Here is a 25,383-nt window from a genome sequence, read left to right as displayed (position 1 = left end):
CTAGATCGTCCTGGAGAAAAGTGATGGATGTGATGGCTAAGAGTGGAAAATGGCACTTTATTAGGACAGAGATAAGGACGAGGATGACTTTCAAGCTTTGGTCGCTAGATGGCGCTGTACAAAGAAGCCCCCAGAACGCAGAGAATCGCCTAGAGCAGCGACATTATACCGCGAGGAGAGAGACCGAGTTGGAACCAATTGTAACGATAGAGCATTAGATTGCTAGAGTGGAGGAAAGGAGGACAGAGGTACTTCCTCTTGCGGCTCACCCGCGGGAGGCTGATGGCGTCGGCGGAGCTTCTTGTGCTGTTTGGAGGACCGAAGCGGCTCCTGGGAGGTGAGTGGAGGGCAGGTCGGAGGAGAAGCCGGGAGCAAGTCGGGCCGTTTGGGTTCCTCCACGGCGGGGAAGCAGAAGAGGAAGCAACGAGGCTGACCCACGTGGGCTGCTGCTTATTATCTTTATGTTGAATGATTTAACGCAGCTGGCTGCGATTTTCGGTTGGGAATTTGGGGAGATTTTTTTAAAAAAATCATTTTTAAACTGCCAAAAAAACCCTCGCCCTTCACGCAACACTTCTTTCCTTGTGGCGTTATTGACATGTTGTCTTCCTGGCAAGCGAGGCATTTCAATGGGCGGAACAGATGCTTTCAATCTTGCCTAGGAAATGCTCCCTGTCTCTTCTGTTAACGCTCCAGATTTCTAAAACTGGATAAAAAAATTTTTGAACGCATTTTGGGGACATTTTGCACACTGAAGTAGACATAATTGTGTAGATAAACAAATCCTTAGTCGTGTATTTCTGTGTGAATTGGCATGCATATATGTGCGATTGAGTATCATTCTTTTTACAAGAATTTGAAACATTTCTTTGAAAAGAGTTTTGTTTACCAAATACAGGCAGCTTCTATTTCAGCTGCCCTTTTTCTAGGCCCTGCTATGTACGTATCTCCCTCACTTTGACTTAAGAGAGATTTCTGTGCTGAGCAAAATGCAGAAACACATGGCATTTAGCAGACTTACAATCAGTCCAGGCCAGCAGGAGTGAGGCTAGTTCCCTTGGAGCCTCTGGCCTGCTGGTGCTTCCATGTCCTAAATCCTTGGGAGCCAAAGGAAATCAGTCATAAAATTTTGGGATGTAGAGAGATTTTGAGAGCCAACTACTGAAGTGCAGGACACTTTAGATTAGCTTTCTACAAACTAGTGCATCCCAAATGTTTTGCCCAAGCTGCCTGGGATTATTCAGTGGTGGAATGCTAACTTCTCTGGAAATAGGGATGGCTGCTCAGAGGAATTCTGCCCTCTAGTGAGATTTAGGCCCAGCAAAAATGCAGATAGAAAAATAATACCTCCTATCTACCTTGTTTCCCAGAAAATAGGACCTGGTCTTTATTACTTTTTGCTAGAAAAGACCCACTAGGGCTTAGTTTTTTCACACAAGCAGGTGCATAGTGCGTCCAGGGGACTGGTTCCACCGCCCATGAGGGGACGCAGGGAGAGGATTAGGATGCAGTTAGTATGGAAAGCTCCCCCTTGGGAGTCCATTGCTGGGGTGGAGCACAAAGCAGGCTACCCTGTGGAGCACCGGCCAGCCTTCCTTGGCCTTCCCTGGCAGGAAGGTAACTACTGGGTCCTTGCGGGCCCTTTCCATCCTTTTTGCAGCCACAGTCCCTCTCGGACCCTTCAAGGCCATTCATCTCCACACAGGCCCTGTCTGGATACTGTTGGTGCAGTAGATCTTGCAGAGTTCTGATGCTGGTAGTGTCGGCAGGCAGAACAACCCCTTCTCCCATCTCAGCTGGCAGCCAGCTCCTCTGCAAATGTGGGGTGAGCAGCATTGAGATGACATTGGATGGCAGGAGTGGAGCACATGGGCTGCACCACAGCACACACACACACACACACACACACACACACACACCACCCTATGCCTCACCTGATCCGTTCAGTTGTAAACCCTGCAGCCTGAGTGGATTCAGGTCAGCCTCCTGAAACTCTGCAGAAAAATCAATCCCTTCTTGTCAAGTTGACGTTTGGGTGTAGCAGTGGACAAAAACTGGGTTTCTTGCCTCTTTCCCTCTGTAGGAGTGAAGCGAACAAGCATGTCCTGGCCACTTCCACGGCAACTGCCGATGCAATGGGAGCGGCGGCAGGAGGCGCCCGGTGGGCTGCTGTGTGAGATGGGGAGAGCTGTTCTGGCCACCTCCGCCATCAGCATCAGGGCTCTGCAGGCCCTGCCGCCCCAATAGTATCCTTGGCCATCCTTCTGGATGGGGCCTGCATGGAGATGGATGGCCCAAGGGGAATTGTGGTTGCAGGAAAGATGGAAAGGCCCCGCAAGACTCAGCGGTCTCCTTCCTGGCAAGGAAGGCCATGCAGCACTATCACCAAACAGATTGGGAAAGGCAGGAGGCAGGTTGGGAGTAGTACCACACCGCGGCCCCTGTGCACTCCGCCGTCCAACGTCATCCTCCAGCACTCCTCCAGCTTGGCCTGTCCACGCTTGTTTGCTTTACTGCATGCAGCAGGAAAGAAGCAACAAACCCACTCAAAGCTCTGTCCCTTGTGCCGAAACATCAATTCGATGAGATGGGATTGATTTTTCTGCAGACGGTTTCAGTTCCGTGCACAGAATCCACTCAGGATGGGGAATTGTGCCTTGGCGCTTCGAGTAGGTTTCTTGCCTTTGTCCGACTGCAGGAATAAAACAACAAGCGTGTCCCCGCCACAGGCACCAGCGATGGAACGGGAGTGGAAGCAGGAGGGAACGGGCTGCTCTCGCCACTGCCAGCATCGGCACTCTACAGGCCTAGCTGCCACCCCAACAGTATTCTTGGCTACCCATCTGGATGGGGCCCGCATGGAGATGGGTGGCCTTGCAGGGCCCAAGGGGGCTGCAGGTAGGATTGAAAGGGCCCCCGCAGGAGGCAGCAGTTTCCTTCCGTGTGGGGAAGGCTGAGGAAGGCCAGCCATGGCTCCATGGGGCAACTTGCTGTGCGCCCCGCTCTGTGCTCCAACCAGGAGAAGAAAAAGAAGTAGTATTAGTAACAAGGTTGCCCCCTAGCGTTATGAAAAAGTCTTGAAAGTATGAATCTTGCAGCACTGTGGCAGTTGTTCGCCCTTATGAACAACCGCAGAGGCTCTGCAATATTAGTCCTTCATGTTGCATCTCAAAATTGGGGTGCTGAGGGGTGAATCTGCCCCTCAGACTCTATTCAGTCCTCTGCAGGCTGTTCCCAACATGTTGCAGGCCAAAATGGAGCTCCTGAGGGGTGGATCTTCCTGAAAGTTTAAAAACTCTTCTCCTTCTTCAGCAGATGAAAGACAAGGGAGAGAATAACAAGAACAAAGATTTGAGATGGAAAAAAATAAGAGTATGTGGAACTGAAGGAAACATTATCTAAGAAGTCAAGGGGAATAATATTGGAGTAACCAAAAAGTGGAAACAACTGGAAGACAGTGGGAAAGAAAAGGTTCCTTGGACAGCCAAAATGGACAGCTATGAATGAAGGTTCTTGACAAAGGAAAGACTGGCTTGACTCAAAGAACCTCTAAGTAATAGATCGGAAATATTTTTGGCCTCGTCAAGAGTCCAAGAATATCAGTGCGGGAAAAACAGCACAGGCTGTCTATCATGAGAAAAACACGGATTGCAGATCACAACTGAAATGGAAGAGAGCATCCATCTAATGAAAAATATTTGGAGTGCAGCAAAAGCTTTACTCAAAAACTCTTCCTCATGATTAAGGGAAAGACCCATACTGGAGACAAGCTTTACCAGTACTCCCAATGTGGCAAAGGATTTAACATGCAGACCAATCTGGTGAGACACAAGAGGACTCACCCTAGGCAGAAACCCTTTGAATGTCTGGATTGTGGGAAAAGATTCACATGGGATTCTGCCCTGGTGATACACAAAAGAATTCACACGGGAGAGAAACCATATGAATGTCCAGATTGTGGGAAAAGTTTCAGTCAGAATTCCCACCTGGTGGATCATCAGAGGACCCACTCAGGAGAAAAACCATATAAGTGTTGTGATTGTGGGAAAGATTTCTCTCAGAATTCGAGCCTGGTGGTACACCAGAGGACTCACTCCGGAGAGAAACCATACAAGTGCCCGGATTGTGAGAAAAGTTTCAGTCTCAATTCCAACCTGGTGATTCACCAGAGGACTCACACGGGAGAGAAGCCGTATGAGTGTCCAGATTGTAGGAAAAGTTTCAGTCAGATTTCCCACCTGATGAGACATCGGAGGACTCACACAATAGAAAAACCATATGAGTGTTTGTATTGTGGGAAAAGTTTCCAGGATAATTCCAACCTGGTGATACACCAGAGGACTCATACAGGACAGAAACCATATGAGTGTCCACAATGTGGGAAAAGTTTTAGTCAGAATTCCAACCTGGTGATCCATCAGAGGACTCATACGGGAGAGAAGCCGTATGAGTGTCCAGATTGTGGGAAAAGCTTCAGTCAGAATTCCCACTTGGTGAGACATCGGAGGACTCACATAGCAGACAAACCATATAAGTGTTTGGATTGTGGGAAAAGTTTCCAGGATAATTCTGACCTGGTGATTCACCAGAGAACTCATATGGGAGAGAAACCATATGAGTGTCCAGATTGTGGGAAAAGTTTCAGTCAGAATCCCCACCTGATGAGACATCGGAGGACTCACATAGTAGAAAAACCATATAAGTGTTCAGATTGTGGGAAAAGTTTCCAGGATAATTTCAACCTGGTGATTCACCAGAGAACTCATACGGGTGAGAAACCATATGAGTGTCCAGTTTGTAGGAAAAGTTTCAGTCGTAATTCCCATCTGGTGAGACATCGGAAGACTCACACAGGAGATAAACCATATGAGTGTTTGGATTGTGGAAAAAGTTTCCAGGATAATTCCAACCTGGAGATTCACCAGAGGACTCATACAGGAGTGAAACCATATGAGTGTCCAGATTGTAGGAAATCTTTCAGTCAAAATTCCCACCTGGTGGAACATCACAGGACTCACACAGGAGAAAAACCGTATGAGTGTCTTGAATGTGGGAAAAGTTTCAGTCAGAATTCCCATTTGGCGATACACTGGAGGAGTCACACAGGAGAGAAACCTTATGAATGTCCAGATTGTGGGAAAGATTTCAGTACAAGGTGCAGCCTTATAAATCATGTCAGGTTACACATAGGATAGTAACGATTCAACTACCCAGGTTGCAGGCAAACATTGTAAGAGACAGATGCAAATATAATAAAGGTGGGACAGTAATGACAGGTTAGAGAATATCATGGTCAGTGGTACTAAAACCTGATAAGAGGTCTAGGAGGACATAGCGGTTGTAGTCTGTCTATCTCAAACCCTCCAAAAGTCCATGAGAATTGCAACCAATGCCATTTTGGTGATGTGATCCAACCTGAACCCAGACTGAGAAGGGCCCAGTTGCCTTTCTCTTCCCTTTCTCTGGGTGGCAAAGTCAGAGCTGAAAGCAGAGGGTGAGTTGAAGACCCAGGCTGCCAACCTTTCATTGCTCTCTTCAGCTGCAGTTACAAAAAAATCTTAATCTACACCAATGCCTTGAACACTCCTAGGAAAACCTCTCATGATTTTCTTATGGATAGCAAACTGCTGTTGAAGGTATAAATCCAGTCAGGTTCCAACTGTCCAGAAGGGGGGAGATTACTGTTCCCAACCCTCTCTTGAGTTTGTAAAAGAAAGATGGGTAGTTCTCAGGTTGTGACCACAATTGGTGCCAGAATTTCCATTGCTGTTGAGTGTCATTATAAAAATGACATCCCGTGACCATGTTACTTAGTGACTTCCAGTTGCCATTGCAATTCCAGCACCCCGTGGGTCATTAATTGAGAACCTCATGTTGACATGATGTGGGAAGAGGTAGGAATCCCAGGGCAGCAGGTGAGAACTGTGGGCAAGTGGGTGGCTTCCAGGCCCGTTCATTGAGAGCCAACCTTTATAAAGCCCAGGACCTTTTTAGATCAGCTTTCTACAAACTAGCGCCCTCCAAATGTTTTTCACAAGCCGCCTGGGAATATTCAGCACTGGTCTCCTCTGGAAACTGGTACCTCAGAGGAATTCTGCCCTCTCGTGAGATTTAGGCCCTGCATGAATGCAAGTGGAAAAAATAATATCTCCCATATGTATTTGAAATCCATGTGGGTGGGGGGGAATTTCAACATTTTGTCCTATATTCTTTTATTAATGGGATGAAGCTGGCAATCGTTTAAAGCTGATGCAGCTGGTAATCTTGTGAAGCTAAGTAGGATCAAGCATCACTCTTCAAGCTTCCCACAGTTGCAGAATTAGTTTGGGGGCATTATCCTGCACCCCCAGTACAAAGAACTGCCTGGAATATTCTCCATGGATCCTCAAGGAAGGTGTGCTTTCGTGGTCTGATGGCACGTTGTATTCCCCCACACAAGGATGCTTTTCCTTGTTTTTCTTCTTGCAAAAGAAGCTCCAGGCTCAGTTGCAGTGACAGTGAGGGCCTCCCTGCGACACCCCAAAGGACAGACTGGGGCTAGATCGTCCTGGAGAAAAGTTATGCATCTTATGGCTAAGGGTGGAAAACGCACTTCACTAAAAAAAATCTTAAAAGGTATCAGATAGGGATGGAATGAGTGTATTTTCAGTCTTATGTCACTAGATGGAGCACACCACACCAGGCCTGGAAAACGGCCAGTCTCATAGCGGCATTGGTGGTGGCTGAGAGCCTTCATCCAATGGGAGTGATAGAGTTAAAACCAGCGAGTGTTGCTAGAAAGGATGTGGAAGAGACAAGTAGAAAAAAGGTAATTATTTGGGTGGGTTTTTTTTTTAAATTAAATTTATCTAAAGATAGTTTTTTTATTTAGTTTATTCAGCATGAAATGGAGCTTATTTATATGTAACATGAGGCTGCGTATTCTGCAATATTTGCATTGTTGGTAAATTCATTCAATGAATCCAAGTTCTGAAGCTGATTAGGAAACCTTCATTTTGTTGGCAAGTAATAACATTAAAGATCCTAACTACCAGCAAGAATGAGTTCTTAACATTTAAGGAGCACCTGTCATTTCAGATCCATCACGGCAGTGCCTGTTAGCGGGCATCCATTCACCTGCCCGCCACCTCCCTCCCCTTGTTATGTCACTGTTGCACCACCAACCATCCCATTGAAGTCAATGGGACTGTCGATGAGTCAACAGTCGGCCAGGAGGAGCTGCTGCGGAACAGAAATGGGAGTTGCTCTTTAAAAATTATGATTTAAATTGGGTTGATTTAAATCAAGAGTTTTACTGGTGATTTAAATCACGATTTAAATTCACTTGGTTTAATTCAAATCCACCCCGCGAGGAGAGATTACGGTCAGAGGAACTTCCAACTCACCCATAGAAAGATGGAGGTGTGGGGGATGCCAGTCCTGCTCTTCCCAGGGCGGAAGCAGAAGCTGGAAGGGGAGTTGAGATCAGGTTGGAGAAGAAGCTGGGAGCAAGTAGGGCTGCTTGGTTTCCTCCACTGTGTAAAAGCAGAGCAGGAACTAGGCTGCTCTACATCTTCCTTCCCACCCCAGATTTTATTCCACCTGTGCTTTAAAACTGATGCCTGCAATTTTCTGTTGCTGGAAGATTTAAAAGGTCTTGAAGTTAAGATTGATTCCTTGGATTTTATGGACATGGTTTTTTTCTTGGCAATAATATGAATATAGAACTGGAATGAATGAATGAATGAATGAATAAAGATAAATTTATTGTCATTGTACTCAGAACCTGAGAACAACGAAATAAGGTGCTCTTTCACAACATACAACTGAACACCAAAAGACATATACAAATAACAATATAAAACAAATTAAAACAGTTAAAAACTATACAACCAGGATATATATATATGTTAAGACCACCAGATTCATAACTCTGCATTTAACCTGATCACAGCACTTGGGTAAAAGCTATGTTTAAATCTACTTGTCCTGGCTTTCAGCACTCTATATCGTCTTCCTGATGGTAGGATCTCAAACAACGAGTGGCCTGGATGCGAAGGGTCTCTCAAGAAGAGAGCATCCACTGATCTTTTGTGCCCTTTTTATCACTCTTTGGAGTGCCCTTTTCTCCGCCTCTGTACAACTCCTGAACCACACACAGAGGCAATAGGATAAAATGCTCTCTATAAAGCTTCGATAAAAGGCAAGGCACTTCAAGTACTGGAATATTGCTATCATGTCAGCCCAAATCCTTCTTTTCTTTAGACTAGCCCAGGGGTGTCAAACTCGCATGTTACATCGTCACATAACATAGGACTTTTTCTCCCTTCACCAAACCAGGGCCTTGAGTTTGACAACCCTGGATTAGCCAAACCCACTTTTGTGATTTTACTTTCTTTTAACTTCTATGTTTAGCTAACAAACATGGTATTTCATACTGGAGCCTCATCAATTATCTAGGTTCAACTGTGCTGAAGCCAGCATTTTAAAAAAAAAATAGCAGTTGAGGCCATTTTGTGAAGTTCAGTTGCGTAGGCAGTCCTTGCTTACCAATTCTTCCCTGAGCCTTCAAAGTTACTATGGCACTATAAAAGCGGACATATATCTGGTCTACAAATTTGTGGCCATGGTGTCATTTCTTCAGTGACCACACTTCAGCACCTCCTGTGGTTCTGAAGGTGCAGGAAAAGTTGCACCAATTTGGGTTCTGCCAATCGGTGACCTTTACGATCCCATTTGTGACTGGAAGGAGCAGCTAGCTTCTGACGAGGCAATGCCGGCAAGAAGTCGCCAGTCCCACGTAAAATTGCCTTTAACAACCCACAGTGATTTACTTAACAATGGCAGAGGAGCAGGTGTAGGTTGTCACCGTCATGTAACAGCATGCTTAATGATCGGGCGTGTTAATGATACAGATACCAGGCCCAATTGCGGTCACTAAGTGAAGACTACTTGAACTGGGATATCTTTGGTGTCAGCATGGAGTAAACTCTCCATACAATTCAGAACTCCGAGACAAAGTCCACCAAAGTATGAATTTATTAGAGAAGTCATGGTGGCCCATCTGGGGAAAACCTAAATCTGAATTCTCGCATTCCCCCACACACACTAAAACTCACAACGTGTCCCATTTAGTGACTCTCACGTCACATGGCTCAATCCGTCTCCTGTCTCAGCTGCCGCCAAATTTCGGTCACTCCTCTCCAGGTGCCAGCAGCTTGTCCTTGAGCTCTGGTAAAAGAACGTTGTTGTAGCTATACTCCCTTCGCTACTCTCCCGTTCCCAAAGTTTGCCCATCCCCCGCTGCGGCAGCCCTGAAATCTGTCCCCAGAGGGATCCGGGACTGACCATTGGATTGTGGATGGGTGGAGCACAGAGCAGGACACACAGGCAGGCTGCTCTGTGAAGTGCTGGCCAGCCTTTGCCCAGCCTTCCCCGCAAAGAAGGAGACTGCTGGCTCCTGCTGGGCAGTTTCCATCATTCCTGCATTCACATCCCCCCTCGGGCCCCGCAATGCCACCCATCTCCAATCCTGGGCCCTGTCCGGACGGGTGGCCAAGAATACTATTGGGGTGATGGGCCTTGCGGAGTCCTGATGCTGGTGGTAGCGGTGGTCAGAACAGCTCCTTCCCCATTTCACCTGGCAGCGGCAGCCAGCGAGGCACCTCCTGCCACCACTCCCGTTCCACTGCGGCTTGCAGCCACAGTGGCCGGTACTCCTGCCACTGCTGTGCCACTGCTGCCTCACCCCACCATCAGCCATGGGGGGTCGGTAGCACAGGAGACTGCGCACACGGGGCCTTAATTTAATGCTTTCAATTTACAAATGGAAAACCTGGTTACTAATACTATTACTTCGCCTTCTTTCCCGTCCTTACATTCCTCCTCCTCCTTCCCCTCCTTCTTCTCGGCATTTCTTTTCGCACTTTTGTTGATGAGGTTGGGCGGCTCTACCACCCAACAGATCAGGCAAGGCGGGAGGCGGGGTGGGGTTGGTGCCACACCATAGGCTCTACGCCAGTGATGGCTAACCTTTTTCAGCTGCTTGTGTCGAAAATCGGGAAAAAGTGTAGCCTTCCTCGGGTCGTGTGTCATTTCAAGAAATATCAATAATTTGGTAATATTTGCAACCCTGATAAAGAAAGAGTTATATTTTTAATATATTTATTAGTTCAAAAAGCTAAAAGTTTTGGAGATTTCTTTTTGGAGGGTTTGCATGGTGCTCTGTGAGGATGGTGAGAAGCAAGAACTGCAAGAGGTGCTATGGAGGCAATTAAAGCTTAGAGGAGCTGGAGAGGGGCTGAATGCTGCAGACTAGACATCCAAGCGTTTTACAGTGGGAGAGGAGAAGGGAGAGCCACAAAGACAGAAATGCAGATTTTAGTATTAATTGCACTTACAGGACAGCCACCCGATGCTGCTTATCGTGAGCACTGTGTCTGGTTGTTGTGGTGCAGTCCTCCTGCGATGTTTATGACGGACTGGGCTGGGGTGATCACACAGGGCTGTGAAACTCGTCTCCCTGGTCTCAGGGCTGCAGGTGCAGGATGTGGGGATCGGAAGGCCACCTTACAGGGCTGTGAACCTCATGGATCTCCTTTCCTCCTGTGGCGTTCCTGAGGTAATGAAACTGACAAACCTCAGTTTATGGCGGTTAAAACTGGTTCTCTGCTGCAAAGATCTCATGGCAGCGGTGACACCAATCCTCCACGCAACAAGCAGGGAGCAGGGATTGGAACAGAGCACAGGCAGCCTCTAAATGTGCAGGTTTTCCCCACACCAACAGGCGTGTCAGTCAAAGTGCCTGGGCGTGTCACGAGTGACACGCGTGTCATAGGTTAGCCATCACTGCTCTATGTGCTCCACCCCTGCCATTCAACATTGTTTTCCAGCACCCCTCTAGCTTTGACCGCCCATGCTTTATTCCTGCAGCAGAAGGGAGGCAGGAAACCAAGGCTCCAAGGCTCTGTCCGTTGCTGCATCCCTGTGTGCTCTGCCCCCACGGTCCAACATCATCCTCCAACTGTGGCACAAATGCAGGATGAGCAGCAGTGGAGGAGGACAACGTTGGACAGCAGGTTGGAGCATGCAGGTTGGCCACAGCGCCCCATGCTTCACCTGCTCTGTTGGATGGTATTGGAACAGCGATTCCCCACACTATGCGGATTCAGCGCACCCTCCTGAAACTGAAAAATCAAACAATGGAGGGAAACTAATCTGGAATTGAGGAGAAACTTCCTCAGTAAAGATAACTAAGAAGAGGAAGAGCTTGCCCTCAGAAATTGTGGCTGCTCCATCATGGGAGGCTTTTAAAGAAAGGCGGGACAGCCACTTGTCTGAAATGGCATAGACTCCCTTGCTTGAGCAGGGGATTGGGCCGAGGTGGAATTCAAATTTCTTAACAACCAGTTCTGTGAGCGTGGCCTAATTTGTGGGTGTGGCTTGGTGGTCATGTAACTGGTTGGGTGTGGCTTGTATGTAAATAAAAATATTTATATAAATATTGATTTATTTTTTTATTAAAAAAAGAGCAACTTTTACCTAAAATCAGGCGAAGCAGGCAGGCAGATTGAATTGCTCGCAGAATCACAGATTCACTTAGAGGTCTATCATTCTGCAATCTGCTACCTGAGTCTGCATTGAAAAATAGAAGCTTCAGTCATAAGAAAGGTTCAGCTCTGCTTTTAGATTAGCTAGAAAGCAAGAAATCCAATGATTTCTTCTTTCCAGCACAGCAGAACAGCTGATGCGCGAGGGAAAAAAAGGAAAAAAAAATAGCAAATTTACCAAACACAGGCAAGTTTGATGGCACACATGCCAGGTAAAGGGTGAGTGGGCAGGAGGTGAGAGGACCAGCCAGTGGCACAATTTGCCGGTTCTCCGAACTGGGCCGTATCATAACAACTGGTTCTATAGAACTGGTCCAACCAGGTAGAATCCCACTCCTGGATTGGGCTAGAGCAGGGATCGCCAACCTTTTGGACCTCAGGGACCACCAAACTCATAGTTTTAAATCTCGGGGACCACTAATATGAATTTTGACTGACGGTGGCTTGCTGACATTGGTGCAAGAGAGAGAGAGTTCTGTTCTAACCTCTCTCTCTCTCTCCCTCTGTGGTGGACTGGCAATTGAAAAATGATGGGAGACGCAGAGAAGACGTCTGAGCAACTGCCAGCCCCGAGAGCCCTCGAGTAGCAGTATTTATTAAGAAAATGCAAATACAAAATCAAAACAATGACTTCAACATTAGCTCAGCAACATTATCTAGCTAGGCCTCAGCGAAGGTGATAAAGTTCCCGTGAGAAAGCAGGGCACCAAAGGTCTCATGGGAATGGCTCGGATAGGTACTGTGAACTCCCACACAGATTCCTGGCCTCTGAGCTTTGCAGATAACAGGATCAAACTCTCATCATAAAGACACTACTGCCCTCATGAGGAGCGTTTGTGATACCCCCAGATCTTACAAAGCTGTACAAGAACTTGCAGAATATGATGGATATATTACCACATTCCCTCCTTTTTATTTATTCAAAGATAGGGGGTGTTTCAGTGGCAAAATACACAGTTCCTCGCAAACTTGGTTTCGTACACTTAAGGCTGAGGCACACATTTGAAATAGATTAGGAATACATTGAATACAGCAACATAACATAATAAGTGTAATAACAATTATTACAACTAATTGAAGCAATAAACGTAACCATGAGCTGTCAGGAAGCCAATCCCATAGCAAAGCCCAAAGTGACTTATTGAAGCAATCTTTCCCTGCTTCGTGTTCAGCTATGCGGTCTTCCATATCATGAACAGTTCTTGTAATGTTAGGCTCATAATTATGTACAAAAAACACAACAATGTAAATGAATTAAAGCACAAACTCCTAACATTATATCTAAAGCATAAAGTAACTTGGCGAATTTCAGACACTTCTTCATTTAACATCTTAATATTCTCAACAGTATCATAAAACATAGCAACAGTAAAATTATTTAAAATATGAATATCTCTATAGTTCATAGCTATTCCAAAAGGTGGGTACATGCATACAAAGCTAACAATTAGTTACATTTAAACTCTTTGCTGCAATCCGAACGTCCTTGATGTAGGAATTTTCCTTCCATAAATTATCACCAAGGTCTCTAGTTTCTGAGATAATGGCAGCTCTCCGCCTCCGCATTAGAGTCCGTGGAGGCATAAGGCGAATGGAAAAAGAAGTTGTGTAAAGTAACTTAGGCAACTCCAATTGACACCAATATTGTCCATAGTCTGAAACAGAAACATTAAACAGAATCAGAGTTGTAGCACAGGCTGAAGATATAATATCCTTATCAGGTCCCGAGTAAAGAATGTCTTGACCCTTATGCCAGGACCAATATGCTGGAAAAATCAAAAGATGCCGCTGTTTGCAGATTAATTTAGTCCGATTCCCCAAAGGAACCTGCTGCATACAAGTTGATAATCTCAGATAAGCAGTCATCTTTCCCAGCTTTCACAGCGCCACGCCTGGACTGCCGGCATCAAGAGAATCAGGAACCACGGAAACGCCATCCTGAGAATCAGGAACATCAGGACGGAATCAGGAACCACAGGAACGCCATCCTGAGAATCAGGAACATCCCTCACTGGCACCTGCAAGGCGCTTGTGAATGATCAGGCCGGATACATCGACCAGGAACCCAACGAATTTGACCAAGATGTTCTACTGCTGCATAACCACGTCCCCACGTAATCAGCTCAGCGGAACCCATGCCGGATCCGGAAGGAATCGCACCAACACTCGAGGCCTCACTGCATCTGTAGAAGGGGAAGAAAAATGCCTGCTGGCCGCGCCGCAGGGGGTTACCAGACAAATTTAAAAAATTTAAAGTATACAAAGCAAGATTTAAATGATCTTGAATTGCCGGAAGCCCCAGGAGCTTCCCTCCTTTTTTATTTAATTTAGCTAACATGTTCTTGAGCGTGCCATTATAACGCTCCACAATAGCTTGTCCTGTGGAATTGTATGGAATTCCAAATTTATGTTCCACGGACCACTGTTTGCAAAACTGATCAAAGACTGTGCTCCGATAAGCCGCACCATTGTCTGTTTTTAAAGTTTGAGGCGTACCAGCGACTGAAAATGTCTTAATGCAATGATTGATGACATGTTTAACCGCTTCACCTCTTTGAGGAGTAGCCATTAGAAATCCTGAATAAGTATCCACAGTCACATGTATATACTTCCAAGGTGCAAATGATGGATACTGAGTAACATCCATTTGCCAAATCATTGAGGGTTTCAACCCCTGGGGTTGACTCCCATAGGAATAGCTGTGCCTTGCTTTGAACAAGTTGGACATTGTTGAATTATGGCAGCAGCTTCTGCAGCAGTAAGCTTGAATTGATGTGCCAACGCTTTAGCATTTTGATGAAAATAACTATGGCTGTCCCATGGCTGAACAGTGAGAACTGAAGTTACAGCACTGTCAGCTTTGGCATTGCCTTGTGATAAAATTCAGGTAAATTACTATGACTACGGATATGAGCAATAAAACACACATTCATACGCTGCTCCAAACATTCTTGCAACAACAAAAGCAAACGTAGAATATTAGGTGATATTCCAGGAGACAAATAAGAACCTGCTACAAAGGGTAACAAATTATATACATACAAAGAATCCACTATTAGATTAAAATCCTGATTTTGAAAATTTTGAAAAGCCAAAACCACAGCAGCAAGTTCTGCCTGCTGGGCAGACTTCTGCTCTGATGTCACTTTTGTATGCCAAATTCCAGATTTATCTTTCCAAACACAAGCACCAAAAAAATTTCTCCATCAGTAAAGACTGTAGGAGCATCTGATATACTGATTTACTGATTTAGGTCACACCCTGTCCCATTGATCTCTCATTTTGCTGACTTTGACCCCCAGGAGCCCGACATTGCGCTTTAAAATGTCCAGGCTTCCCACAATTAAAAAAGTTTCTTTTTAGCATTTCCTGCCTGGAGAGCCAGAACTAAAGTCTCCATGTTAAAAGTCTGACTCCCCACCTTTTGGCAATCTGCGTTAGCCTGATCTACTGCTAACTTCAAAAGCAATTCATTCCGGGCAAATTGATTGTCAATTTGCCTTTCAATAGCCACTTTCAATCTGCTAATGAAATTTTCATAGGGTTCATTGTTTCCTTGTTTGATGTTAGTAAAGGTCTTCTCACCACCTTCGCCGTCAGGGAGGGCCCCTACGGCTTGTAAATTTAACTGTGGGAGAAGAACGAACCCCTCCTCAGGCATTCTATCTCTCTGTTGATTTAAAGCAACGTCCACACCAATTTCTACTGGATTAAGTTGAATCTCCACTCCAAAATCTACCAAATCATCTCCTGATAATTCCCCTCTATCTGTTGCTTCTTGAATAGCTGCAGTAACTGCATCTACTTGAACTCTTAAAGGCAAACTCTTCTCTTCTGACAAAGTATTTTCAGTGCCTGACAGCCCTCTGGATTTATCTGGAGGTGCTGTCGGTGGCAATATACGCATCCGCATTGTAAGGCGGCAAACCTTCTTCGGGGGTGATAGGAGCGGTTGTTCATGCGTAGCTAATGCATCCATAACCACCCTCCAGGTTAACAAAATTGAAGAAGGGGCACGAGGCTCCTCGTGCAAAATTTCCCTATCTTTCTCCAGCGCTCTACTTTAATACTACCTCCCTCTGGATAACACGGAATATGTTTCCAAACATACTGTAATAAGTCCTCAATTTCTTTCTTTCCTACTTCATGTCCTCTACTATGAACTCCAAACTTAAAACTATTCCCAGCGATCTCTCTCATTTCTCTAAGGTGCTTTGTCTGAGCTTTCGAGAGACCTTCCCCCATACTCACGAAAAGAATCTGTCTCCGTCCAGCGAAGAAGATGAGGGCCCAGTCGACGTCCGCGACGATGAGTATAGGATGCGGGAAACGATAGCTTTCAAGCTATCACGCCAAAACGTATAGCCTTCCAAACTATCACGTCGGGGTCACCACTTGTGGTGGACTGGCAATTGAAAAATGATGGGAGACGCAGAGAAGACGTCTGAGCAACTGCCAGCCCGAGAGCCCTCGAGTAGCAGTATTTATTAAGAAAATGCAAATACAAAATCAAAACAATGACTTCAACATTAGCTCAGCAACATTATCTAGCTAGGCCTCAGCGAAGGTGATAAAGTTCCCGTGAGAAAGCAGGGCACCAAAGGTCTCATGGGAATGGCTCGGATAGGTACTGTGAACTCCCACACAGATTCCTGGCCTCTGAGCTTTGCAGATAACAGGATCAAACTCTCATCATAAAGACACTACTGCCCTCATGAGGAGCGTTTGTGATACCCCCAGATCTTACAAAGCTGTACAAGAACTTGCAGAATATGATGGATATATTACCACACCCTCTCTTTCTCATATACACACTCACACACAAACACCCAGAGGCAGGGGTGGGATTCAAATTTCCTATCTGGTTCTTGGGGGTGGTCTAATTTGTGGGTGTGGCTTGGTGGTCATGTGACTGGCTGGGCATGGCTTGTATGTAAATATTATAAATATTTATGTAAATATTGGATTTTTTTATAAAAAAGAACAACTTTTACCCAAAATCAGGCAAAGCAGGCAAGGAGATTGAGTTGCTCACAGAATCACAGATTCACTTAGAGATCTGTGTTTCTGCCATCAGCTATCTGAATCTGTCACATAAAATTTGTTAGCAAGCCAACTCACAAAATTAACTCACAATACACCATGTATGTAAATTTTGAATTTTTTATTAAAAAAGAGCCGCTTTTATGATGGAGTTCAATAACCAGTCATTTTCAGTGTGCCAAAATGTCTGACTGCCTACGCAGCGTTTATTGCTTTTATACACTTTTTTACAAGCAGAAAAAGGTACTATAGAAACAGCATTTTTATTGGTGAATCCCCCCACCAATCCTTAAGAATATACAAGTAAGGAAGTGGTGATGTTAGCAAGTGAGATCACGTACCAGCTAGGGACAGTTCTGCTGAGTGAGATCATGTAGGTATTTGAGGCCCATGTAAGTATTGAGGCACAGCAGTGTGCTGCTTACACCCCCTACAGGATCTCCATCTCTACTACACTTTTACCCAAAATCAGGCGAAGCAGGCAGGCAGATTGAGTTGCTCACAGAATCACAGATTCACTTAGAAATCTGTGTTTCTGCCATCGGCTATCTGAATCTGCAACGGAATAACAGACCCTTCAGTCCTAAGGGAGGTTTGGCAGAGCCGAAGATCTAAAGATTAGCTAGAAAGCAATGATTTAGCTAGAAATCCAACCATTTCCTGCTTTCTAGCTAATCTAAATCTCCCAGCACAGCAGAACAGCTGATGGTTGTGGAAAAAAAGAAAAATAACAACTTAGCAGGCAAGTTTGCCAGGTAAGGAGTGGGCAGGGGGGGGTTCTCACAGGCCATGTGGGAAGCACAGCCTTATGTTCCCGCTCAGCCTGGATTAATTGCTTTGTGGTGTGCTCTGGGGGTGACATTTCTCTGTGGACCACCAACATTTTTTCATGGATCACCAGTAGGCCATGGCCCCGGTTGGTGACCACTGGGCTAGAAGACCTACAAGGACCTTTCCAGCTCTATTCTGAATCTGAGATTGGGGAGATTTAAAAAATCTTTATTTGTCATATTTCATAACCGCCCATCTCTCTCAGTCTTCATGTCGAACTGCATTCCTTGTGATTTTATTGAGATGTTGTCCTGCCAAGTAAGATGTGTCATGGGCAAAATGGATGTTTTAAATCTTGCATTAGGATTTGGGCATCATTTCAACTCTTAGCGTCCCCACCTTTCTAAAATTAGATAATGCACTTCTGAGATACTTTACACAATGAAATACCCATAGATTTTCTATATACATAAATTCATGGCTTTGTATTTCTGTGGGCCTATGCATCCATATATGTGTGAAATATCCAAGCCCCAAAGATAATTTTATAATTGTCAATATTTGAACTACAATCTTACTAGTCTTCTATCTGCTAAATGAATCATAATGTTAAAGATAAAACTACAATTGGATGTTTTCGTAGTCATATATTTTGGGGTTGGGGGAATGTTTGCTGCTTTCACATGACCTGTGTCCATTTTTAAAACAATAACGAAACTAATGCATTAATATGAATCTTACAGACAAAGAGGATGCCAAGAAGAGCAGTCTGGAGAACAGAGAATGAGAAGCAGCATTAAAAACAAGTCATCGATCAACATTTTTTCCATTTCCTCCAGAAAGTGTAAAAACGCTTCTCCTTCCTCAGCAGATGAGAGACAAGGGAGAGAATAAAAAGAAGAAAGCTTTGAGCCGGAAAAAATAAGAGTATCTGGAACTCAAGTAAACATTACATGAGAAGTCAAGGAGGATAATTTCTAAATAAAAAACACCTAGATGTGGGTGGGAAGAAAAATGTTCCGCGGAAAAGCAAAACTGGCAGGCATTAATTAAAGTCTTTGAGGAAAGAAAGAGTAGCGTGAACCAAACAACCAGCAGGTAAGAGATCAGAAATATTTTAGCCTCTTTAAGAATCCAAGAATATCAATGTTGGAAAAACCCCACAAACTGCCTATTGTGGGAAAAACACAGATTATAGATCACAGCTGATTATGCATGCGAGGAGCCAGCCAGGCAAAGGCTATGTAAATGTTCGGAGAGAGGGAAAAGCTTTACTCGGAACAGCTCTCTCATGAATCATGGAAGGACTCATACTGGAGAGAAGCTCTATCATTGCATCCATTGTGACCAAAGGTTTAGCATGCAAACCAATTTGGTGACACAGAAGAGGACTCACACTAGGGAGGAACTGTTTGAATGTCCTGATTGTGGGAAAAGTTTCGCTCAGAATTCTGACCAGGTAATACATCAGAGGAGTCACAGGATAGAGAAACCGTATGAATGTTCAAATGGTGGGAAAAGTTTCAAGCACAATTCCCGCCTTGTGGAACACCAGAGGACTCACACAGGAAAGAAATCTTACGACTGTCCAGATTGTGGGAAAAGTTTCCAGCAGAATTCCAAGCTGGTGATACACCAGAGGACTCACACGGGAGAGAAACCGTATAAGTGCCCAGATTGTTGGAAAGGTTTTGGTTGCAATTCTGACCTGGTGAAACATCAGAGGACTCATACGGGAGAGAAACCATATGAGTGTCTATATTGTGGGAAAAATTTCAGTCAGAAATCCAACCTGGTGATACATCAGAAAAACCACACAGGCGAGAAACCATATGAATGTCCAGATTGTGGGAAATGTTTCCCACATAATTCCAAGCTGGTCATACACCAGAGAACTCACACGGGAGAGAAACCATATCAGTGTCCAGATTGTGACAAAAGTTTCAAGCAGAATTCCAAGCTAGTGGTACACCAGAGGATTCACACAGGAGAGAAACCATATGAGTGTCTGGATTGTGGGAAAAGTTTCAGTCAGACTTCCAACCTGGTGGTACATCAGATGACTCACACAGGAGAGAAACCACATGAGTGTCAGTATTGTGGGAGAAGTTTCAGTCAGAAATCTAACCTGGTGATACACCAGAAAAATCACACTGGAGAAAAACCCTATCAGTGTTCAGATTGTGGGAAACGTTTCCAGCATAATTCCAGGCTGGTGGTGCACCAGAGGACTCACACTGGAGAAAAACCCTATCAGTGTCCGGATTGTGGGAAGTGTTTCCAGGAGAATTCCAAGCTGGTGGTGCACCAGAGGACTCACACAGGAGAGAAACCATATGAGTGTCCAGATTGTGGGAAAGATTTCAGTACCAGGTCTTGCCTTATAAACCATGTAAGAATACACATAGGGGAATAACCATTGCAATTTCTAGATGATTGTTTTCCACAACATTCCTCATTATACACAAAAAATTATTGCATTTGAGGCAAAATTTGATGTGTGCAGAGGAACCTTGAATTTAGTTTCTTGTCTCGTTGGAAACCCAGCTGAGCAATTTACCATTTAATTTCTTGCATGATTCTTTTTAATGAATTATATCTTATTAGTAGCGTAGAGTAGAGTAGAATGTAGAGTACAGTAGAGCTGGATCTGTATTAAGTATGTTTGTTGCCTTGACTTAGTTCTATATATAATAAAGGGTGATATAAATATGTATGTATGTATTTATTCAGTAACAAAATGTATATGGCAGCTTAACATGGTTTATAGCAATTACAAAACTTTTAATACAGAAACCAATTAAACCCCATATATTGCAAATGGCAAAATGGAAAGTCTCCACATTTAAAATGTACTTGTGCTGGGCAGTTCTAGCAAAGGTGATTCTTGCTTTTGTTCAACTTTGTTCACGCCCGGTGCCATTCTTCCTCAGAAGTGGTTATCTTTCACCTTGCAAGGAGTTAAACGGGAGAAATTCACCACAGGATTAGCGGGATATAAATTCAATCAATATAAACAAACACCTAGTTCCAAATCAAGCTTCTGACATGCCGGCATTTCTTTTTATCCCAGGGCTTAGGGGAAAAGCTAGTTTTTATTTAGAGAAGACCAGGAGGATAAAAACATGCCAAGCTTCAGGGAGAAGAGTATTTCATAGGGTCTGCAACGGCAAAGGCTCACTTCCTAGCAACGGTCAGAGGGCAATATTTAAGGGACTAAGAGTGTGCCCACTCTATCTGACCTGGAAGGACAGATAGATGCAAAAATAAAGGTAGAACAATAATGACAGGTGCCCCGGTGCCATAGTTATTGCAATGCAACTGATTCTGCCCACAGCGTGGAGTTCAATCCTGATGTGGCTTAAGGTTGACTTGGTTTTCCAAGCTTCTGCGATTGGTAAAATGAGGACAATATGACAATGTAAACCTAGAATGCTATAAAGCACTGTGAGGTGGCATATATGTCTAAGTGCTATTGCTGTGATAAAGAAATTGTTTTAAAGGCGATGATCTTGAATTGCACCTTAAAGATATGAATCCAGTGCAGCTCGCACCACAAAGATCGGCTACCTAGGGGTCCCCATTACTATGTCCATTTCTGGACCAGTTGAAGTTTCTGGGTGGTCCAGTGCAGTACGAGCAAAAGTGACCTGTGTGCAAAGCCTCCAGATCAAGGAAAGGGCACAATTGATTCATCTGTGCAAAGCCCCTCCCCCCAGGCATGATCTCAAGCAGTAGCCCTGAGTCCAGGAGTATTTCCCAGCTTAGTTGACAAACGTGATCACATAACCCCAGGACTCTGCAACTGTCACAAATAAGACTCAATTGCCGACACTCTGAATTTCAATCATGTGACAATGGGTGTTAGGGATATACCCTAGCAGAATGTGCACAGCAGTCAGGCGAATATGAGAGCGTTTTTTAGTTTACACACACAGTAAAAACGGATACACTGTCTTAGTTGAATAGTTTATTCCATTAAGAGTTTAGCAGGGTCAAACAGTCCAGATATCATTCACTAGTGTTCAGTCAGTTCAGTCCGGAGATTGTTCAATTGCAAAAAATCCAGTGTCAAACAAAGGTCAGTTAACTTACAATGTCAATCCATAAATCAGTCCAGTAAATATCTTCTCACAGTAGATTAGATATGCAGCATTCAAAACTCTTTCCTCCTTTGAAGTCAACAACAGGGAACACGCAGAACAATCAACCATCAATCCAGTAGCACTCCAGGTTCTCTAGCTCCCTCTTATGGCAGTTTCTCAACTGCACCCAAAAATATATCATTTAGAGTTTAAAGTGAAAAACACATTTAAACTTTGCTATCATGGTTTATAAATTATTTACCCAAACAACGTTAGGTAACTATGGTTATTCCTAACAATGGGGATGCTGCCAGTAGTTGTAAGTGTGGACAATGGTCATAGGTCACATGTTTCAGTGCTGTTGTAACTTCGAATCATGGCTAAACTGAAATGTTATAAGGCCAGGACCACTTGTACAGAATTGGGCATCCAAAGTGTGGATGGCCTCCCCTAATGATTTCATGTTAAAAAGGCGCAGCGAAAGACTTGGATCCCCAGGGCACCCCAAATTGAAGAGTCCCAAGAGTCGGCCTCTCCTACCCACACTGACTGGAACCAGGCACAGAGGTAGAAATAGAACCAACCGTAGTAAAGTGCTTCCCGTTTCCAGTCCGCAGAGCCTATCCAGAAGGAGATCATGTTCATTGTTAATGAAACCCGGTGAAAGATCAAGAGGGGATAACTGTCATCCCGTCTATCCCAAGACCTCCAGAAGCCCATGAGAATTGCAACCAATGGCATTTTGGTGATGGGTGGCAAAGTCACAGCTGCAAGCAGAGGGTGAGTTGAAGTCCCAGGCTACCAACCTGTCATGGCTCAACTTGATAAAAGAGACAGAATGAGCGTGTTTTCAGGCTCACGTCACTAGGTGGAGCTGTAGCACAACAGCAGCGCCTGGAACACGGTAGCGGGAGTTGCGACATCCAGAAAGATGGATTAGATGCCCTTTGAGTTCCCACAATGCCCAGGCTGGAGCTGCCGAGATTCCAGATGGGTAAAATGGAGCTAGAGCTTGAGGGGTCCTTCGGGCTCCCCCCCCCCCACTCAGTCTGGAAGGAGGGAGCCCCCAGCAGGTGCTGCGGAGGACAAGGGGGGAGGCGCAGCCCCACAGCCAGCCAGGACTTGGGAGTCCCACACTCCCACCACCATCCGAAGGGAAGCCAGGAAAACCCTCAGCTGACAGTCCATGCAGGAAGAGAGGGAGAGGATCTGCAGGGATCCCCCCTAATCCGGCTGGATCCTCTCCCCAGGCCCTCTCCCCTTGACTGGGGGATTTCCATAGGGATCTCTCAGCTTTACAGGGAAAAATGGCGTTTTCTGTCTTTGAAACCCGCGTCTCTCTCAAAGAGCCCCTTTCCGATCTCCCCTCAGCCCCCAATGGGAAAGCATCTCCACCTTTCTGTGGCTCGGGATCTCACTTTTCCTCGCAAAACAGCCCCTGATGAAGATCCCGGAACAAAGTTTGGCCATTTCTCCTCCATTTTCCACTCCTTTCCTCGGACAATTTCAACATCTGCCCATCATTTCAAATTGCAATAATCAGAAAAAAATATATATACAAAGTAACATTTTTTGGGGGGGGAAACGCCAATATAAAAATGCAGACATAGAAGTGGAGTCGTGATGAACTTTTTTTCCCTCAGAAATTTGCATATCTCAGCGGTTAATATAAGCGCTGCTATAACAAGGGTCCTTTTTCTCATGTTTTTTCTTCATTATTTCTTTATTATTGTTTTATCACGGTGTAAAATAGGGAAAAAAATAAAGCAAGTGAGGAAATGAGAAAAGGAAAGAAAGGGAAGGAGAAAGGAGGCGCCAGCGCTGCAGGCACATAGGGAAAGTAGAGCAAAGCCAGCTCTATTTTTCAAATGCGTCACCACTGCTGCGTTCTAGGTGCCGGTCCCACAGGTCCATTCTGTACCCCCATCCTCTTCTCTCCCTAATGAAGCTGTCAAACAAATGTTCAAGTCGCTAAGCAGAACAGTGACCACCTCAGGGTTGTGGGAATCTCTTGGAGGCCTAGCCTTTTGGCTCCCCACAGGCGTTTTCCTGTTCCCACTGGGTTCCTGCAATTGTTAGGCCTGACTCCCAACCCACCAGCCATCGCAACCTCCTCTTCCTCCATACTTTTTGAAGATCTCTGAACCTCGTGTTGGGGAAGGAAGGGAAGACACAATTTGTGGGCTTCATGACTGTGTCATGGAAGCAGACGTTATTTTGAATGTGCTTGGGATTCATGCCTGGGCCATGTTGGCGGACTTGAGGAAGCAGCTGCCATTTTGTCATGCCTGCCTCTGTGTCAAAATGGCACTGAGCCCGCTGCACCGGAGGGACCTGCCCAAGCAAGTCCGAGCGGAGCAGTGCACCAAGTCAATGGGGTGAGCCTGGACGAGGGAAAGAGAGAGAGAGAGAAGAGAGAGAGAAGGAAGAAAAGAGAAAAGGGAAAGAAAGAAAAAGGAACAGACAAAGAAAGGGGGGGAAGGAGGGAGAGAGAGAGAGAGAGAGAGAGCTGATGCATCAGATTGAAATGAGACCTAGTTTAGACTTGAGGCCTTTTTCCACATTGAAACATCTTTGACAGCATCTTTGCCAGTACACTGAAACATCTTTTACTTCTGTTAAAGGTTTTGTGAACGAAACATGGTCAAGACTATGAGGAAGCTCTCACGTTTTGTTGAGGCTTTGAACAGGATCTATTGGACCAGACCTCCATCCTAAAAAATTACTTTCCCCAATGTATTACAGCGCCAATTCTGAAGAAGGCAAAACCAAAATGTACTGGTAAATTACAAGGAGAACACACACACACACACACACACACACTCCCTTCTAACCCTCCTGGGGCAGGTGATTGGACTAGAATAAATATCTCATTATCTTTCTCCTCCCTCCCTCCCTCCGTTATTTCTTTTTCTTTCTGTCCCTTCCTTCCATCCCCCCCTTTCTTTGTCCCTTTTTCTTTCTTTCCCTTTTCTCTTTCTCTCTCTTCCTCTCTCTTTCGCTCTCTCAGGCTCACTCCATTGACTTTGTGCACCACTTCACTCAGACTTGCTTGGGCAGGTCTCTCCAGGGAAATGGGCTCAACGGAGGAGACCTGTGGGGCCGGCACCTAGAACACAGCAGTGGCAGCACATTTGAAAAGTAGAGCAAAGCCAGAGGTCGGTAATTTTTGCTGCAAAGAATCACAAAAGCTTCTGGGCTGTGCACAAGAAGGGACACACATGTCAATGCAATTCAGCAACATAAAATAAATACAAATAAAACAAATCAACAAGAATCGGCAAAGCGTCTCTGATTAGATATTATTCACTGCTAGACTTTAATCAGAGATGCTTTGCCGATTCTAGTGCAATGACCTGCTCCAGCAGGGTTAGAAGGGAGTGTGTGTGTGTGTGTGCATGGCTGTCAAAACTCTAAAAACAGGTCAAGTAGCTCTGGGGAGGCCAGTCATAAATTAGAACACTTGCTAAACTGGCCATTGAGGACCACTTGTATTTGGTTTGCCAGTCACCTGGCTACGCCCACCCAGTCACATGACCACCAAACCACAGCTACCACATCACATGACTAACAAGCCATGCCCAGCCAGTCACATGAACAGCAAGCCACACCCTCAAATTAGGCCACGCCCACAGACATTTGAATCCTACCCCTGGATGGAGGGCACCGAGGATGAATTTGTAGCACCAAAGGGATGGTTGACTGAAAAATTTTGGGAACCACTGGTGTAGAGGAATCTTGAATTTCGTTTCTTGTCCCTTATTGGAAGTCCATCTGAGTAGTTAACCATTTAATTTCTTGCATGATACTTTTTAGTGAAACATGTCTTAGTATCAAACATCAGAGAGGAATGGAATGGAATCGGGTGGGTTTCTACCGGTTCTGTCCACCTCTGT

General features: G+C 45.0%; 4 protein-coding genes across 6 annotated transcripts in view; all 4 read left to right on the top strand.

The window, feature by feature from the left end:
• Positions 1-20,116, top strand: part of LOC113451460 (uncharacterized) — a 56,045-nt gene extending 35,929 nt beyond the window's left edge. Inside the window, exons 2-4 of the mRNA XM_087922952.1 lie at positions 3,313-5,194; positions 5,540-5,636; positions 18,601-20,116. Of these exons, the coding sequence (XP_087779078.1) occupies positions 3,738-5,194; positions 5,540-5,636; positions 18,601-19,818 (2,772 nt within the window). The 5' untranslated portion in view covers positions 3,313-3,737 and the 3' untranslated portion in view covers positions 19,819-20,116. The remainder of the gene's footprint in view (positions 1-3,312; positions 5,195-5,539; positions 5,637-18,600) is intronic.
• Positions 1-25,383, top strand: part of LOC113453925 (uncharacterized) — a 125,128-nt gene that overhangs the window by 35,927 nt on the left and 63,818 nt on the right. The gene's annotated exons all lie outside the window — the stretch shown is intronic.
• The window catches only part of LOC113451462 (uncharacterized), a 106,587-nt gene that overhangs the window by 35,942 nt on the left and 45,262 nt on the right, over positions 1-25,383 (top strand). The window lies entirely within an intron of this gene.
• Positions 1-25,383, top strand: part of LOC113451459 (uncharacterized) — a 126,837-nt gene that overhangs the window by 80,061 nt on the left and 21,393 nt on the right. The gene's annotated exons all lie outside the window — the stretch shown is intronic.

Source organism: Pseudonaja textilis, chromosome 2 (genome assembly GCF_049901715.1).
Source record: "Pseudonaja textilis isolate UNSWEBS1 chromosome 2, rPseTex1.2, whole genome shotgun sequence".
Classification (NCBI taxonomy): domain Eukaryota; kingdom Metazoa; phylum Chordata; class Lepidosauria; order Squamata; family Elapidae; genus Pseudonaja; species Pseudonaja textilis.
The sequence above is the reverse complement of the archived record's forward strand: the minus strand, read 5'-3'. Positions and strand labels throughout refer to the sequence as shown.